At 47.0% G+C, this 16,143-nt stretch overlaps 1 protein-coding gene across 1 annotated transcript in view; it reads right to left on the bottom strand.

Annotated features, from left to right (window-relative positions):
• The window catches only part of EPB41 (erythrocyte membrane protein band 4.1), a 54,413-nt gene extending 52,629 nt beyond the window's left edge, over nucleotides 1-1,784 (bottom strand). The window contains exon 1 of the mRNA XM_005426904.2: nucleotides 1,325-1,784. Within this exon, the coding sequence (XP_005426961.1) occupies nucleotides 1,325-1,777 (453 nt within the window). The 5' untranslated portion in view covers nucleotides 1,778-1,784. The remainder of the gene's footprint in view (nucleotides 1-1,324) is intronic.
• Between the last annotated feature and the right edge of the window lie 14,359 nt (nucleotides 1,785-16,143).

Genomic DNA, 16,143 nt, shown 5'->3' with positions numbered 1-16,143 from the left:
GAAAGAAATCATGCATTAAAAAAAACCAGAACGGTTTGGGTTGGAAGGGATCTTAAAGCCCATCTCACCTTCCACTAGACCATGTTGCTCCAAGATCCATGCAGCCTGGCCTTAAACACTTCCAAGAACAAGTTACTCTTGAAAATACAGTTTCTGTGCTGAAATTGCCTGAAGATCTCCCCCTCCTCCCCATCTTGCTAATCCCAACCCTCAGAGGAATAAAACATTAGCAGAGATCATCCCATGGTCTTCACAGGTTCAGAAATTTGGGAAAAGAAAGGAAAAGCTGTTTGTTACCTACTACCCTCTCTAAGACACTGTAATTTTAAGGAGGTGGATTTACAATTATTGCCTACTGGCAATGCTTGAATTTGTAAAGTATTGCTCCAAAACTGAGCATTTGTGGGTATCTGGAGCCACTGTGAACTTAAGGCAGTGGGTAAGAAATCCAGATTTCACCCTGTCTGGCTCCAGCAATACAAACAGGTCGGTTGGGATGTAAGAAATTCCCAGCTGAGGATAAGGAATACCCACCTTTTCCCACTTCAGCCTCAAGTAATAGTAGAGCTGTAACTATCCAAGAAGAAGAGAGGGCACCCAGCACCCCCAAATCAATAACCAGCCACAGCTCAGTGAATGTTCCCTGGGGGTGTCTCTGCCTCAATTTCTGCTTTAGATTTTTAAACTTTAAATTTTGCATGAAAAATTATCCTGGCTGGAAAGAGCAGACATCAGAGACGTCCCAGGAGCTGGGTTCAGTGCATGTGACATGCAGAAATCCCTGTCTACATGATGCATAAGCAGAAAATATTAATATTTGGCAGGCTCAGCACTAGCCCGGACCAAGCAGATGACCAAGTCCTAAAATGCTGTGCTTGGGCTCCTTGAAGTTGAAGAAACCCGTTCCCAAATCCAAATACTCTTGCAATGTCCACCTTGGGCCACTGACCTGCCTTGATCCTGCTCACACCAAGGATATCCTGACGATCAACCCTGGGCTTGGACTCAATGAATGTGAACCCTCTGTGTTCTGCTGTGACATCCTAAGCCTCAGCAGAGCAATGATTCAGCACAGGGCATTTTAAATTATGCTGTGGAGCATGACCCTAATTCCCAGAACAGGTACTTTGCAGGTCTGATGCAGGGATGCAAGAGGGGGAAGTACACAATGAAACACAGGGAGCTAACAAGAGCCTTTTTGGCATCCCATTACCTTTTCTGGTCAAGCTCACCAGCCTGGGATACGAAGTTGTATTATAGTTCTGGCTACAAAGATACATTTTAAAGCAGCAAGGAGCACGTCCCACGGAATGGGCTGTTTTACCTGTGTTTCTGCACTGCTCAAGGAATGGAGATCCAGCGATGGGTCAGTTTTGAGCTCGGGCTCAGGAGCTGCAATCGGGGCTTTCACCAAGATATCTTCATCAGGGCTGGCTCCTAATCCTGCATCTTTCTGGTCACCTCCCGCCTCTTTAGGAGCATCAGTGTCTTTGTCCTCTTCGGATACCTGAGACTTGGGCCTCCTGAGGAAGGAGGAAAAGAGGCGGGAGAGACCTCGACCCTCAGAGGCGCGATGTTCTTTCTTGCCCTGCTCCTCGTGCGTGGGGGTATCTCCGTTGGAGGCCTTCTGCCTCTGGGGCTGCCTCTCTGGTGTTGGCTGAGCCCCTTCCTCCAGGGAAGCCTCTTGCTGCTGTGTTTCAGCAGCTCCTTCCTCCTCCTTGGCTTGCTGCTGCTCTGAGTTGTCAGTGTCAGCTGCTGGGCTCTTTTCTGTTGTCATGATGATGCTGTGTGAGAGGAGCAAAAGGGCTCAATCAAGAGGCTTCCACTACCCATGTTTGACTGAGCTATTCAAACCAACCACAGACACGCCACGTTCACCAGCCCCACCAGCCTGTCACAGAACCAGAGTGGAAGGGACACACAGGGATCATCTAGTCCAACTCTGAAGCGAATGGCCTGTAAGGGGATGAAACCCTGGCTGACTCCAGCCTACTAAGTCGGCAAAAGCAAAGTCATTCCTTTTGCTACAGTTTGCTTTGAAGACAGTCTTTAAGGTCCCTTCCAACCTAAACCATTCCAGGATTCTATGATCTAAAACACACCAAGCCACACTGCTGGGAACAGGACCCATCAGTGTTGAGCAATTACATTGTTCTGTACCAGACGAATCCAGTGGAGCCCAGCAGACTTTGGGATTCATAGGATATTTGTACTGCACACTGGAAAAATGTCAGATGAAAAGGTTTCCAAACAACATCTATAATGGAGAGCAGATTTCCTCAGAGCTTGTGCTATTAAGCTGATGCAATGTTTATTTCAACTTTAGCCTGTTTAGGCTGTTGACATAAAAAGATGGAAATCACATGAGAAGAATATCTATTTAAGGTATAAAGAGGACCCAAAATAATCATGCTTTAGAGGGGATAGAACTAATCTTTGCGCACCGTATCACATGTATCTGTGGCAATAAATTGTTGCTGCTTACATTGAGCAAATAGCATATAATCCAATATGCCTCAATCCCCCAGCCCAAGCCTCAGTGTATAAATATTTGCTCAAAATACACACTTAAAATTAAGAAACATTTCAAGATGTCATCCTCCTATGTATTACTGCATTCATCAACTTCAATTCAACTCATCCTGATTGCTAAAAGAACCAGAGTGCTTGAAGGAGAAAAGCCCTTCCAGCTCTTCAAAGGACTTTCCCCTTGCATTTAATGCAAACATTTCATATTATTTCTAACACCATGGTAAAATCAGCACAGCATCACAGACCTTCCCTGAATTTGCTTCTGCAGCAGCACAAATTTCCTGAGGTTCAGGGTTTGGTCTGGGGTTTTTGTTGGGTTCTTTCACTTGGACTCAGCCCCAACAGCCAGCCTTGGGGACGAGCTGCAGGGCTCATTTTAGCATGGTCTCCTGCAGAAGCATTAGACAGAACTACTCTCCACTCACAATCTCCCCTCTGTGAGCTGCTCTGGGCATTTCCAAACCCAATGGAGTGGCAGATGCCACTGAAACAGCAGTTTCCAACCTGCACTGAAGAAACTGCTACAAGGCAGAGAGGGTGCCTGAACCCAGATGTGCCCAGATGTGTTTGCAATCACTTTGCAGATGGCAGCATATGTGTGACTTGGCCCTACAGCTCTTACTTCTGCTCCCTTTCCTTATGCAATCCCTTGCCACAGATACTGCAGGCCTCGTTAGCAACCCATGGCTCCTACTGCAGAGAACCCCAGCCACCACGTAGCCAATTTCTGCTCTCGTCAGCTCTCTAAGAACTCCTGGAGATGCCACAAGGCCAAGGACCCATCTGTTCAGCCAAACACCCATCACCCCAAATCCACTATGCCAACACCAAGGGCAAAGCTCCCAATGCCCCAGCACACACAGAATGAAAGGCATGTTCTGCAAGCCTGTCCCATCACAATCACACACCAGCAGCCAGCTCCCTCAGGCACCAGCTGTTGCAGCAGCCTGCTTTGTTGTTGCTTCCCACTGTGTTTGTTTTGAATAAATACATTTGTACGAATCGTTATCAAAATGCACAACATTGGATGAGCTGCTCTTCAAACCAAAAAGGCAGAACCAAAGCTTTAGAGATGATGTCGGTGGGGAGGGCACAGCTGAGGAGCAGCTCTCACTGGCTGCAGGAAGCCCCAGGGACAGTCCACAAAGGAACATTTCCTCTGGATGTACTTTTCTCTCTTTAAACACCAACAACTTGGAACAAGATTTGTTGACTTGTTTACATTTCAAAGCCGCAGTCATGGACTTTTCCTGGTGCAGGAAGGTGAGTCTGGCTGGCAATGAGCAAACATCTCCTTGTCTTTCCTCCCTCCCCCGAGAACCATGCTGCAGCTCAGCCAGATCCCCTCAGCAGCGCTGGGGATGCAGAGAAGGAGCCCTATTTTTCTCAATAAACACTTCATAGCAGCCAGCACCAATAACTCACTGGGTACAGCAAACACCTTGCTGCAAGACCCAAGTGCATTGCTCCAATGTATGGACTCCTGGCCGGCTCCCTCCCTTGGAAGTTTAATGCTCAGAAATTATTTCCCCTACATTCATTATCAAAAGCAAAGAGATTTGTGAGTAACACAACTGAGAGGTTGTCCATGGCAAGAGGGTGGAACGAGATGGTCTTTAGACCTTCCAACCCAAGCCAGTCTGTGATTCTGTGATTATACACAGAAGAAAAGGGCCTTTCCTGCAAGGAGTCGGGTGCCAAGTAGTGTTTTGTTTCTAACCCAGCCCACAGCAGAGCAGACACAAAGAGCGAGGTTCCCGTTCCACCACTCTTCAACCCATCCCTTGGAGAAAGCACTGCCCACAGCCAAACCACAAGCAGGTTTTTATTTAAATTAAATTTTCTTCTCTTGCTATTCCATGATTCTGCAGAGCCAGCAGGTGCCTCAGGAGCTCCCTGGATGCTGGAGGAAGATGCTCTGCTATTGTATGAGCACTCAAGCAGTGCTGTTAACCTTCTGCTCTGAACTGCCACATTGTTGTAAATACTTCATTTGGAGGGGCTTTCTTTGGTAGAGGCTGAAGGTTTGATGTCAGACAGCCTGTAAAAGGCACGCTCTTCACAAGTCTGGCGTGGAGAAGGTGTTAAACACTACGGAAATAAGCAAACCACAACAAAACTCAGGTATGATCCCAGAGAGAGATTTCAGAGTAACAATCTCATCAGAAAAAGAGTACAAGTATGTATTTATATCTAAGGATTTTTAATCTGAAGAACATCCTCCAGATAAGGCGGCTTTGGCAACTGGAAGCAACCTGAAGAGAAAGGTGTTAAATACTTCCACAGCAGAAAACAGGCTGAGTACACCTGCACCATGTGGTGACTTCCCAGCAGCAACATCCCACCTCATCTGGACTGGAGTAGACCCCAGGGGTGGACCTGGACCTCCTCAATGGCACTGACCTCATGTCAGTGCTTTGGTGATGAAGAGGGAGCTCCACAGATCTTCTCTCAAAAGGCATCAGAAACTCTGAACACCAAATGTCAAAGCAAAACAGTGCAGGGGCACCTCCTGGACCTGCTCTAACTGCAAAGACTCTACAGCCCCCCGATACTCGAGCCCCCCAACCTCATGGCTTATCCTTCTTTCTGGCCAAGGGCACAGCTGTAGGGAACACACAATATCTCCCTGGGCTTGGTGTAATTCATACATACTCATCCCTCTTTCCTGCATCAAAATCCTTGAAACAAAACACTTAAAAGGTGTGCAAGTGCTCACTGCTCACCATGCTCCCAACATACATGGTTCAATGATAAAATCATGGAATGCTTTGGGTTAAAGGGACCTTAAACTCATCTCATTCCAATCCCTTGGCACTGGCAGGGACACCTTCGACTAGACCAGGCCGCTCCAAGCCCTATCCTCCCTGCACTAATTATCTGGTGAGCAGATGATGGTTAAATTCAGTTTCATCCCCCCATGGCTCCATGGGTTCTGCTCTTGCAGACATCAGAAGACAACCCCAATCTAAGCCAAACCATCCTCATTTTCCATGCTGCACAGACACACAGAGACTTATCTAAAAGATTTTAGAGTAGCTCAACACACTGCAACAGCTCCCTGTTGAGAAAGCCTTCAATCCTCAAGAGAACGTTAAATCCCTCCCTTATGGTGCCTGTGCTCTGGAAGGTTCTCATTAAGTGGTGACACCTGAGTTTCCAGGAAATGACAGTGCTGCTAATTTGGGCTGTTCCATGACGAGCTACAGTGGCTCAATGAAACAGGCAAGTTTAGATATGTCTGTCACCCTCTCCTACCTGTCAGCCTACTTCAGTCTCTTTTATTTAGGCACACAGTAAGTTTAGTGATAGTAAACTGAACCTATGCTGAAGGAAGGAAGGGTTAATTAGAAATCAGGAAGAAATTCCTGCCTGTGAGGGTGGTGAGGCCCTGACACAGGCTGCTCAGAGAAGCTGTGGCTGCCTCTGGATCCATGGAAGTGTCCAAGGCCAGGTTGGATGGGGCTTGGAGCACCATGGGATAGTGGAAGGTGTTCGGGCCCATGGCAGGGGGTGGGATGACATGGGCTTTAAGGTTCCTTCCAACTCAAACCAGCCTGTGATTCTGTGAAAAATCTAACTTACCCTTGTTTCCAAGCCTGGAAAAATGATTTATGGCTTACGCCATAACTTACTTAATTCCCAGTGGCTTAGCCTTTCAGAGAAATAAGAAAAAGGACTGTCCATGGGGAAGGTTCAGTTCTTGGAAACACAAACTGTCTTGCAGAGATGCCTAACACCAGATAACGGGTGGGACAAACTGTCTTGACTTTCCTACGCAAAAATATGTGCCTTCACTGAACACTGTTGCTCCAGCAAGAGCTGGAGATAATGATAAGACAGAAATTTCTGCTAAAAATAGGCAAAAATCAAATAGTTTCAGCAACAGTGTGGTGGGTTTTTTTTAAAATGCGTTTCTTCCCATTTCATAATGTGTGTGAAAAGCACATAATCCACCAGGGAAACTACACAGAATGCTGCTTGAAATAGAGAGCACAGCCTGAAAATTCCGTTTTGTCAAGACCTGGTGCACGTGCAACAAAGCTGTGGGTGGGAGAGGAGGAAACTGCAGCTGCCACCAGCACGACTCACTCCACGTGTGTGTGTTATGCGTCCTACATGTGATTTTTACTACAGTAAAGAAAACATTGGATAGAGCTTGAAGCAACCTCATCTAGTGGAAGGTGTCCCTGGCCATGGCAGGAGAGTCGAATGTGATGGGCTTTAAGGTCTCTACCAACCCAAACCAGTCTGGGATACTATGACCATAGCAGAGAGCTGTTTGCTTGTGGATTTCAAACAAGGTAAGAAATTCAAATGCAATAAAATAAGCCTCTCAACAGAAATTCAAACAACTTTAAAATAATCTAAAGACTCAGAACCTTTCAGAATTTATTTAATACATTTCATTAGAGGAATAATTAGTGCTGACATTTTATAAACCCTCTTACAATTAACATGGCTCATCTTTCTGTGCTGGTACTTTGGATCATGAACATAAAGGATGCTGTTGCTCAGCCTGACCTGGAGGGTAACAGGAGACTTCAGGAGCCTCATTGAATGGGGGAAAAATTAACTTCCCAACACAACACAGATGGCACATTACAGCTGCCTGGATTTAATTCTCACTAGACCAGCCCTGGTAATCTACTGTAAGTCAGCAGCATCGTGCCCCTCTCCCATCTCCTGCTATCGTACAGCTTTCCTATTTAAATGAAGGCAAAAATAGTAGCTCACCATCTGCTGAAAGCAAATCATTTATGTCAAATTGAAGACTGGGCTTATAAAATGACCTGACTAAATGGAGCAGTAAGTGCATTACAACCAAAGGGAGCTGAGAGCTCCTCCTCCGTATCCTCAAAAATCCTCCTAGATGGTACAGAATTCCTTACATGGAAATTCATGGGCTTTGCTCATTGGTGAAGTGCTGAAATTTAAATGAAAACATGTACTTGTCACTGGGGCCTTGTCTACGGCGATGGGTTTGGAAAGGCTGCCCGTGTGGAACCTGTCTGGAAAACTCACTTGGAGCAGTTGGACCCAGAACAGAGACACGGAGAAGGCACGTGCACCAGACTGCCAGCAAAATCAAGCTGCTCATAGACCCTCCCTCCTCCCACTGCAACGCACTAGCTGGCCAAGAAGACTAAGAAAAGCATCAGTAAAATACAAGTGCTGTTTCCTATTCAGTAGCAAGCAGTAACTCTTGGGGCTCCCTTCCCCTCTGCAACAGAGGCCAGAGCAGAAACAACATGGTTTGGTCTCAAACCCAGAGTGCCTGACAGGGCTGCTTCTTCAGAAACAAGTCTCCAAACCCTCCTGGAGGACACAGCAGCTCAGCCTGGCAGGCAGCAGTCACTCCAAAACCATCCTTTGCTGAAAAAGCCGGTATCTGCCCGAACTGGCAGAGGGATCCATCCAAGCCCATCCCCACCCTATGAGCAGCTCAGCCCCTGTGTGGTGCAGATAACATCCTGGGGCTGCTCCCTCCACCAGCCTCCCATGGAAACAGGGAGCACGGGCACCCAGCAGGCGCCAGAAATCTGTGCAAAGAAAAACAGCAGGATGGTGCTTACAAAAGCACCATGAGCAAGCCACTCCATCACATGGAGGCAATGGCAAGGACAGGCTCCGTCCCAGCAGGTCACTCTGTCACAGCCACTCCTGACTCTGCACCGAAGGAATACCCGCGGTGGCGATGACAGCACAGCAGAGATGACAACGCCACCTCTGCGAGTGACGATGGCTCTCCCCACAGCAGCATTCCATCTTGTTAAAGCAACAGTTCAACAGAAATAAGCAATAGCTCTCCATCAGCTGAACAGGATTTTTTCCATGAATTATTCATAAGGTGGTTTTTTTCCCGACTGAACACAGATGTGTTTACTTACACTGTGCCTCATTTACACTCAAGGTTTAACATAACAGGGCTCATATTCTTTCCTTAGTTTCCCAAGAATGTGAGTAAAGCACTTTTTTGCTTTTGTTGCTCTCCCTTTGGTTGCTTCCAAACCAAAGCTATAATTAGAAACCCCGAGGGCCCTGCACACTCCTTTGATAAAGAGCTGCTTACTAGATAAATACAACCCCTGCACACAGATACACACACACACACAAACACAGAGGCACCTGCCAGGATGAACCACGGCTGCACCAAGAGCCAGAAGGATGTTTGATGCTAAAACCTCTTAAAAGGCTCCATCACTGACTGTCCCAGTTCACACACATGGGCTGCTCCTCCCCTGCGTGCCAGGGACATTGCACTTAAGCGCTTCATTTGTTACTTCACGGGTGAATGCAATTTGCATTCACCCAAGTGCCTCAAATATATCTGCGGCATCCTGGTACAACGCCCCAAATTCATTAAAAATAACCACGATCATGCAGTTATTCAGATGCTATTAGCACACATAAAATGCACAGTATTTGAACTATATGAGGGACCCACTTACAGGAAAGGCTGGAGAACAAGCACTAGGCTTGTTCTCTGCCGAGCCCTCATGAAAGCTGGCTGAAAAAGCTGGATGAAAACATCCTCAACTCCAGCTTTCAGCTGGGCTTACTGCTTCAAAATTGCCATCAAATATCGCAGAATCCTGGAATGGTTTGGGTGGGAAGGGACCCGAAAGCCTATCTCGTTACTCCCCCTGCCATGGGCAGAGATGGCTTCCACTATCCCAGAATGCTCCAAGCCCCATCCAGCCTGGCCTTGGACATTTCCAGGGATCCAGGGGCAGCCACAGCTTCTCTGGGCATCCCCATCCTCTCGGCAAAGAATTTCTCCCCACTATCCCACCTAATCCTGCCCTGAGGTCACTCTCTTTATTCTCTCACTATCTGCCTGCGTAAAAAAGTCAATTTCCCTCTGTTTTATAAGCCCTTTTAGGCACTGGAAGGGGCTCTAAGATCTCCCTGGAGCTTTCTCTTCTCAAGTACAAATACCCACAACTCCCTCAGCTTGTTAAGGACACTTAAGTTAGACACTACACTACTCTAAGCTGATTTCAAGACCTTTTCTTCTTACAGCAACACTCCAAACATATTGAATGTAGAGGAAACATCATTCTCCCCCACAAAAGCCTGCAGTGAAAGAAACTCCCAGGACATGGTGCCTAACCCAGTGGTGCCTGGGTCTGCCCAGGGGTGCAACAATGTGGTTTTGTGCTGTTTTAATGAGTTTTAAGAAGTTGTACCAGCTGCCAGGCTGAGTTGATTTACCTGGTTTGCTCTCACATGCTCACTGCTACCACCGAGCAGTGAAACAAGGGCTGCAAGGTAACTAAAATTACCATTACAGTAATTATCAGCCTGAACATTGCACTTTTAAAGATTAATGACCCTTACCTAGGAGTGCAGGAAGGCACTGGCCAGCTGCAGATTATTTACTAAATTCCTCAATTCTTAGTTTTCTGGCCAAGCCCCAGCCACTTACACCTGCACAGCAACACAGGCGATGAAGAAGCAGGAGATCTCCTCAGCATCCACCAGCATAGAACAAGCCAGATCCAGCACAGACACGGATGCCAGCTATGGAGACACAACTGGGACAGCAAAAGCTCCAAGGAGCCCAAGGGAATGAGTCAGTGAGCAGGGGGGTTGTGAAGCCACGTTTTGCTGGGTGGGTACAAACACCACAGGTATCAGCACGCAGCAGCCTGTGCTGCTCCTGAGCTGGGGGAAGGCTTTGTTTCACGAAGACTCACCCTTTTCTGAAGTCTCCTCTTCTTTCAGGGCTCAATATCACATGCAACAGCACAGAGGAGAAGAAATCCATTCCCACCACAGACCTCGAGCTGTAAACTCCCAGTATCACAGCAAGAACCCAACCTTGAACAACTTGAAAACGCACAAGATCAGGAAGTTTGGTTTTAGAGCTTACTAAGAGCTAATTGAGGTCCCCCATCAAAAGCAGCAGCAAAAGCCGACTCCAAGCTGGCTGCAGCTCCCCAAGGCACGCAGCAATGAGGAATGCAAACTGGGATGCTGCTGACCTTTCCTTAAGACTGGGAACAGCAACGTATCTTCTGTGGGCACCATGCACAGGAGGGAGGTGAGGAGACACGGAGACACCTCCTCCAGAAAGCTGCCCTCTTTTTTTTTTCTCTTTTTTTTTTTTAAATATTGCAGGTGATAGTTAAACTCTGCACCACTCCCAGGGGAAAAACACATGGGGAAAATCCTACTGCACATCTGCAGGCTCCTCTCTATGCTCAAGAAGAGCGGGCAAAGATCCAAATCCTGGGTGTAACCATGTTCCCAACAGACCAGGTCCACAGGCAACAGGCAAACAACCAGTCACTGAGCTGTTCCCCCAAACACTCAGAGCCAGGAACCAGAAGTTGTTTGTAAAACCTCAAGGTACTGACTCTGATTGGGACTAGCTCCAGTGCCACCTGGAGCCAGAAGGATGTTGCCCCAATGAATGCAGCACCAGAAGAGCACTGCATGCCCCAGGAACATGCTCGGACACTTCACACCACCTCCATAGGGATGGTTTTCCTCCCAGCTTTCTGCTCGTGATGCTCAGTGACCACAAAGTCACCCTTGACCCTGGAGTGGCTCCACAAGCCAGGCAGCAAAGGAGAAGATGGTTCCTGGAAAATCACAGTGGGTTTTGTAACACCTCCCACAAAGAGGATGTTCTCCAGGGTCCCTCCAGGGATCCTGCACCACAGGGCAGGCAATGCCCACCCTGAGTAAAAAAAAACAATGGGATATCAGTGCTTGCATTAATGAGACATCCTTGTTGGCAGTCCCCATCCCATAATAAAGTCATTCTCCTCTTAGCAAGGCTGGGGAAAAGCCCTCAGCGAGCACAGCTTCCTAATATTTCCATTGCACAATGTTCTTTGTCCGCTATTGGCACAATTTGGCTTGCAAAAAGCACCTCACAGATGCCTGGAGGTTCTGCCCTGTATCCTCACACACATCCCGCTTCTACTTTGACACAAGATCCCAGAGCACCATACAGAAAAGCCAAAGAGTTGGGGATGGGCACCAAGATAGTAGGAGACACCAGGACACCAAACTAACATGGGGTGACACAACTGTCAGCTTCCCATGGCTGCACCCCAGCACGGCTGGCAGGGATGAAAATCCTCCCATCCCTACCAGGAACAGGAACCAAACAGAAAGGGAGTGTGAAGCAGCAATTAAATACCACCATGTACAGTCAGCAGTCAGTTATGGCATGTAGCAGAGCAGCTAAGTCCTGTCACCTCCCAGAGCTGCTCCTTTTGTGAGCACAGGGACTGCAGCAGAACTCCTTTCACCCCACCAAGATTCAGCCTCTGGCTGTTTCCACCAGTCTGTTTTTTCCATCCAGCAGTGGAATCAGGCAGCTTTAGTTTTTAATCCCCTTAATTAGGGGTGTGCAGCAGTCTTCATTCCTTAATTACATTCATTGACACATCTGATGCAACACATTTACAAACAACCATTTTCACTGAAGGTGGCTTTGAATCAAAATTGCTGTTGAATTCCCACACTGGCTGTGCAGTGTCACCAACAGGGAAAAGACACAACATGGCATTCTGGATGCTTTAACAAGACACACAGCTTAGAAATGCTATTTTCATTAAATAGTCACCTCTTTCTTTGGCAGAGCAGATAAACCACTGGCAGTCTGAGGTTTTGGAATAGGAGCGCAGCTCTCAGAAGTTTACAGCAAAAAAGTGACCATTTCAAGCAATCCTCTCCAATACTGACCCACAGGATGGAGGGACAGCATTTTAGTGCCTATGCTGATGATTTTGGTCCATCACCATTCAGTAGCTCAGTTAAAGGCAGACAATGGGGATGCTCCATTTCAGCAGCTCAGCTGTCAGGAATCCCTTTGATCCTCTGGGACAGCAAACACTCAGTGAGCACTTTATCACCCCCACTTCTGCTGCAGAATGAAAATAACGATGCTGACACCTTCTGCCTGCCCACAGAGCCATGGCAGCATTATCCCACAGGGAGCCTGTGCTCACTCCTGTTTTGAATTACTGCCCCAGATCCCATCTTGATGCATTAATGGCTCACCAGGGCACAGCAGCTGAGCTCCAGCCAGCAGCCTGGCCTATAAGCAGCAGGAAACAGTGAAGAGGATATTAAACACCACCATGGGGGGAAAGGAGAGCACCAATTTAAAGAATAGGATGAATGATAAGATGGTATTGTGAGGGTTTTTTCACCACTGGAGACCCAAGTAAGGATCCATGCTGGTTCTGGCAGCACAGTCTGCTCAGCTCCAGCATCAGCCAGAGCTGATGCAATTATTTGCATGGAGGAAATGTACACAAACATTGCTTTCTTCAGACTACAGAAAGGAAAAGGAAGTTGTGTTCACCCAGTACAGCAGGGAGGGGTGTCAGAAATACACTTTGCACCCACATTCAGGGGCTGTTTGCTCATATTTTTGGTCGCCACCCTCCTTTCTGTGCTGGATGGGTTGGTGTGGGAGGCCAGTCGTGGGTTGTGATTTCACTGAACAAACACCAGCATGGCCATGCTCTACCCGCTCTCTAGAGGTATTTTCCACCTCGTCAACGCCCACCTTTGCCTCCCAGAACACCACAGCAGGGTTAGTGCTGAGTACCACAGTGGTGCTCCTGGATGGCCCTTGTGTTTCTGAATAAAACACTACAGTACCTTCTCCAGCCACACTTAATCCTGCTGATCCACACTGCTCCACCCAGAAGCTCCATGGACAACATGCACTAAAAGGATTTCTTCTACCCTCCTGTCTGGCTGCACCAGACCTGCTCTTTCTTCCACCACCCCCTGATTCCCTCCAACCTTCCCCCCCCTTCCCAGGGGCTGTCCAGGATGCCTTCCCCCACCAACTCACACTTTTCTCCACATTCCTCTCCCTTTTATCCTGTTAATACAGGATATTTTATACTGTTAATACACACAACACTGGGAGAAGTTTAACAGCCACGAGGGCATTGAAGGGAGTGTGGTTATGAAGTCAGGTGGGCACGTGCACTGGGGAAACTGGGGCAGCACTTGGAAGCTGTAAACCAGCTTTCTCCACTCCCACCAGCGCCAATGCAACCTGTCATGGCACAGCCAGGACAGTGCTGGCCACCAACCAGCTGAGAAGACAACAATAAACAGCTTCTAACTGTTTTAACATGGCAATATTTTAAAATAAATGAAGAGCCAATAAAGACAAAATATGTTCTTTGGTAGGGATAATGCATATGCAGGAAACAGTAGCTGGTTTAAATTTCTCCCTAATAAAATAAATTAGGGAGAATTGTACATGGGGGTAGTGTTGCATTTTGGATAAGCTACTGGCCTTACATACACAATTTAGCATCCCATTTATACTTATTTTATGAGTTAGGTTTCAAAATAATCCTTATTCTATTCAAAGTGTGTGCTTGTGTGTATACACACAAACCCCCAACAATATAATGGTGGTAGGAACAACCACATGGGTTTTTTTGGAGAAGCTTTGCTTATTTTTCCCTTTTTTATATTTAAATCCTTGTTGTGCAATTGCTTCATGAACAGATGAAGCCACACTGAGCCCAAGAGTGCTTCATCCAGCTGAAAGCTCCACAAACTCACAGGGACTCGGCGTAGCTCAGGTGTTTATCAAGTATCAAAAGCAACAGCAAATTAAGACTAAACCATATTATCCTCAGTATTTTCCAAAATACTGAGATCCAAAATCAATTGGTCTTGCCCAGTACTGAGGAATAAATGGAGAGCCTCAGCTAAAATTGTGCTGCTAAAGGGCTGCAAATCCCAGAGTCACAGTTCCAGACAAGTGAGCCACTCTTTTCAATGTGCTGCTGACAGCAGGAGCCACACAACAATATTGCTGAAATCCACATTCATGCTGCACAAGGGAATAAAATGCCACAGATCCTCTTTTCTGCAGGCTCTGGTGATACCATTGTTCAGGTTAAAACTGCCATGAGAAGACCCTTCAAACGAGGCCAGGGTGAAAGAGTGGAGAGAGCAAAAAGCATTGGTGAGCTCACCCAGGTGCCCCAGCCAAACCCGCTCTTTGGTCCTCCAATAAATATATTCTTAAACAACCTCCTTTGCACTTCTTTCAAGTTCTCTTTCTATACACACAATCTGAAGGTAAATAGTCACCTGTTCCCCTCTGAGATGAAAACAATGAAGATACAAATGAGGTCTGAGCGGGTTGAGCTAGCTGGGAGGCACCTCCTTGTCAGTATAAGCTGTGAGCAGGGCAATACAGAAAATAAAAGCAGACTAATGAGAGCCCTTGCAGTGGCAAGAAGTGTAGTTTAAGAGTAAACAGCAAAAACGAGATGGAAACAAATGCAATGAGCTGGTCTCTGGTTAGGACACCGGTGCACAGCCTGAGCTCACTCCAGCTCCCCAGCTAAACAAGCTGCAAAAGCTCTTTAGAAGTGAACTAGAACTCCAAAACATGAACATTTCATTCTCTTATTCCTCAGTATGGGAGATGTTTAAAAAGTATCTGCCTTACCAGGCTGTGTCCCCTGTTCAGCAACAAGAGAAGGAGAAGAGGACCTGCCGTGCCCTGATCTGCAGGCTTTGGTTCACTGCCTGGGCTTCGAAGCGCCTGCGCTGAGCATGGACCTCACTGGCATCACTGCCATGTGGATTTGCTGCTTCCCAGGCATTTTACCTGCTGACATTACAACTGAAAGCCTGTTTGTTTTATCAAATTGTGCTCCTACTCTTAAGTTACCATCCAATTACTTGGCTCTTAAGAGCCAACATTAATTACAGAGTACCCTGTGAACAAGGCTGCTGTCTGCTGAACTGCACAGAGCTGAAGCATCCAGGACCAGTCTCTCCTGTGGGAGAAGAGAGAGAGATTCCTCCAGTGATAGATTAACAGTCCTGAGCATGAAGGGCAGGTTTGGTGAAACAGACCATGAGCCTCACAGCCTCAATGCCCAGATTTCAGCAGCCCTTTGGATCCCCCAAGTATCCACAGCAATAAATATCCGTTTTTCCCTATGGTATTCAACAAAACACAGCACCAGTTCAAGCCTGGCGATGTTAACCCAGAAATCTCTGGGATTAAGGGCACGCACCAGCAACAGCAGCCAATGCTGTATAAATGCCCATGAGTTTTAAGCACCTTGGCAAAGCACTCAAAACCAGGAGGATGAAGAACCCAAACTCTATGGGAGAAATGCCTGCGCACCTGGCCCTTCAAGCACAGGTAACTTTATAGCAAGAACTGTGCTGTTCAGGCATTCATAACAGCCCTGTGAGGTTAAGACCCAAAACAGCTCCCTGTGCAGAGCCCAGGGACACAGGAGTACGGCGTAAGCCTTCAGGAAGAGCACAGAGCACAGAATGTCTGTTTGCCTTCACACAGTGGCCTCTGCAGACAGCAGTATAACAAGCTATTGTGCAACTCACATTGCTCAGATTTAATAATCCCGTAAATTCTGGCTTCTTTTTTTGCTTTCTACAAATAGATCTTTATTGCACAATTCACTGCCACTTGCATGAAACAGTGATATGCCAGAAGGAAACAGCACTTTGCCATGATTATCTACTTATTTTTAATATTAGATTTTTTTTTCTCAAAAATGTGTTTCCCTTTGCATGGTGCAGTGCACTTTCAAAGTGTTCCACCAACAGCATTGCAGA

Source organism: Geospiza fortis, unplaced genomic scaffold (genome assembly GCF_000277835.1).
Source record: "Geospiza fortis unplaced genomic scaffold, GeoFor_1.0 scaffold32, whole genome shotgun sequence".
NCBI classification, from domain to species: Eukaryota; Metazoa; Chordata; class Aves; order Passeriformes; family Thraupidae; genus Geospiza; species Geospiza fortis.
This window is presented reverse-complemented; position numbering and strand designations above follow the sequence as displayed.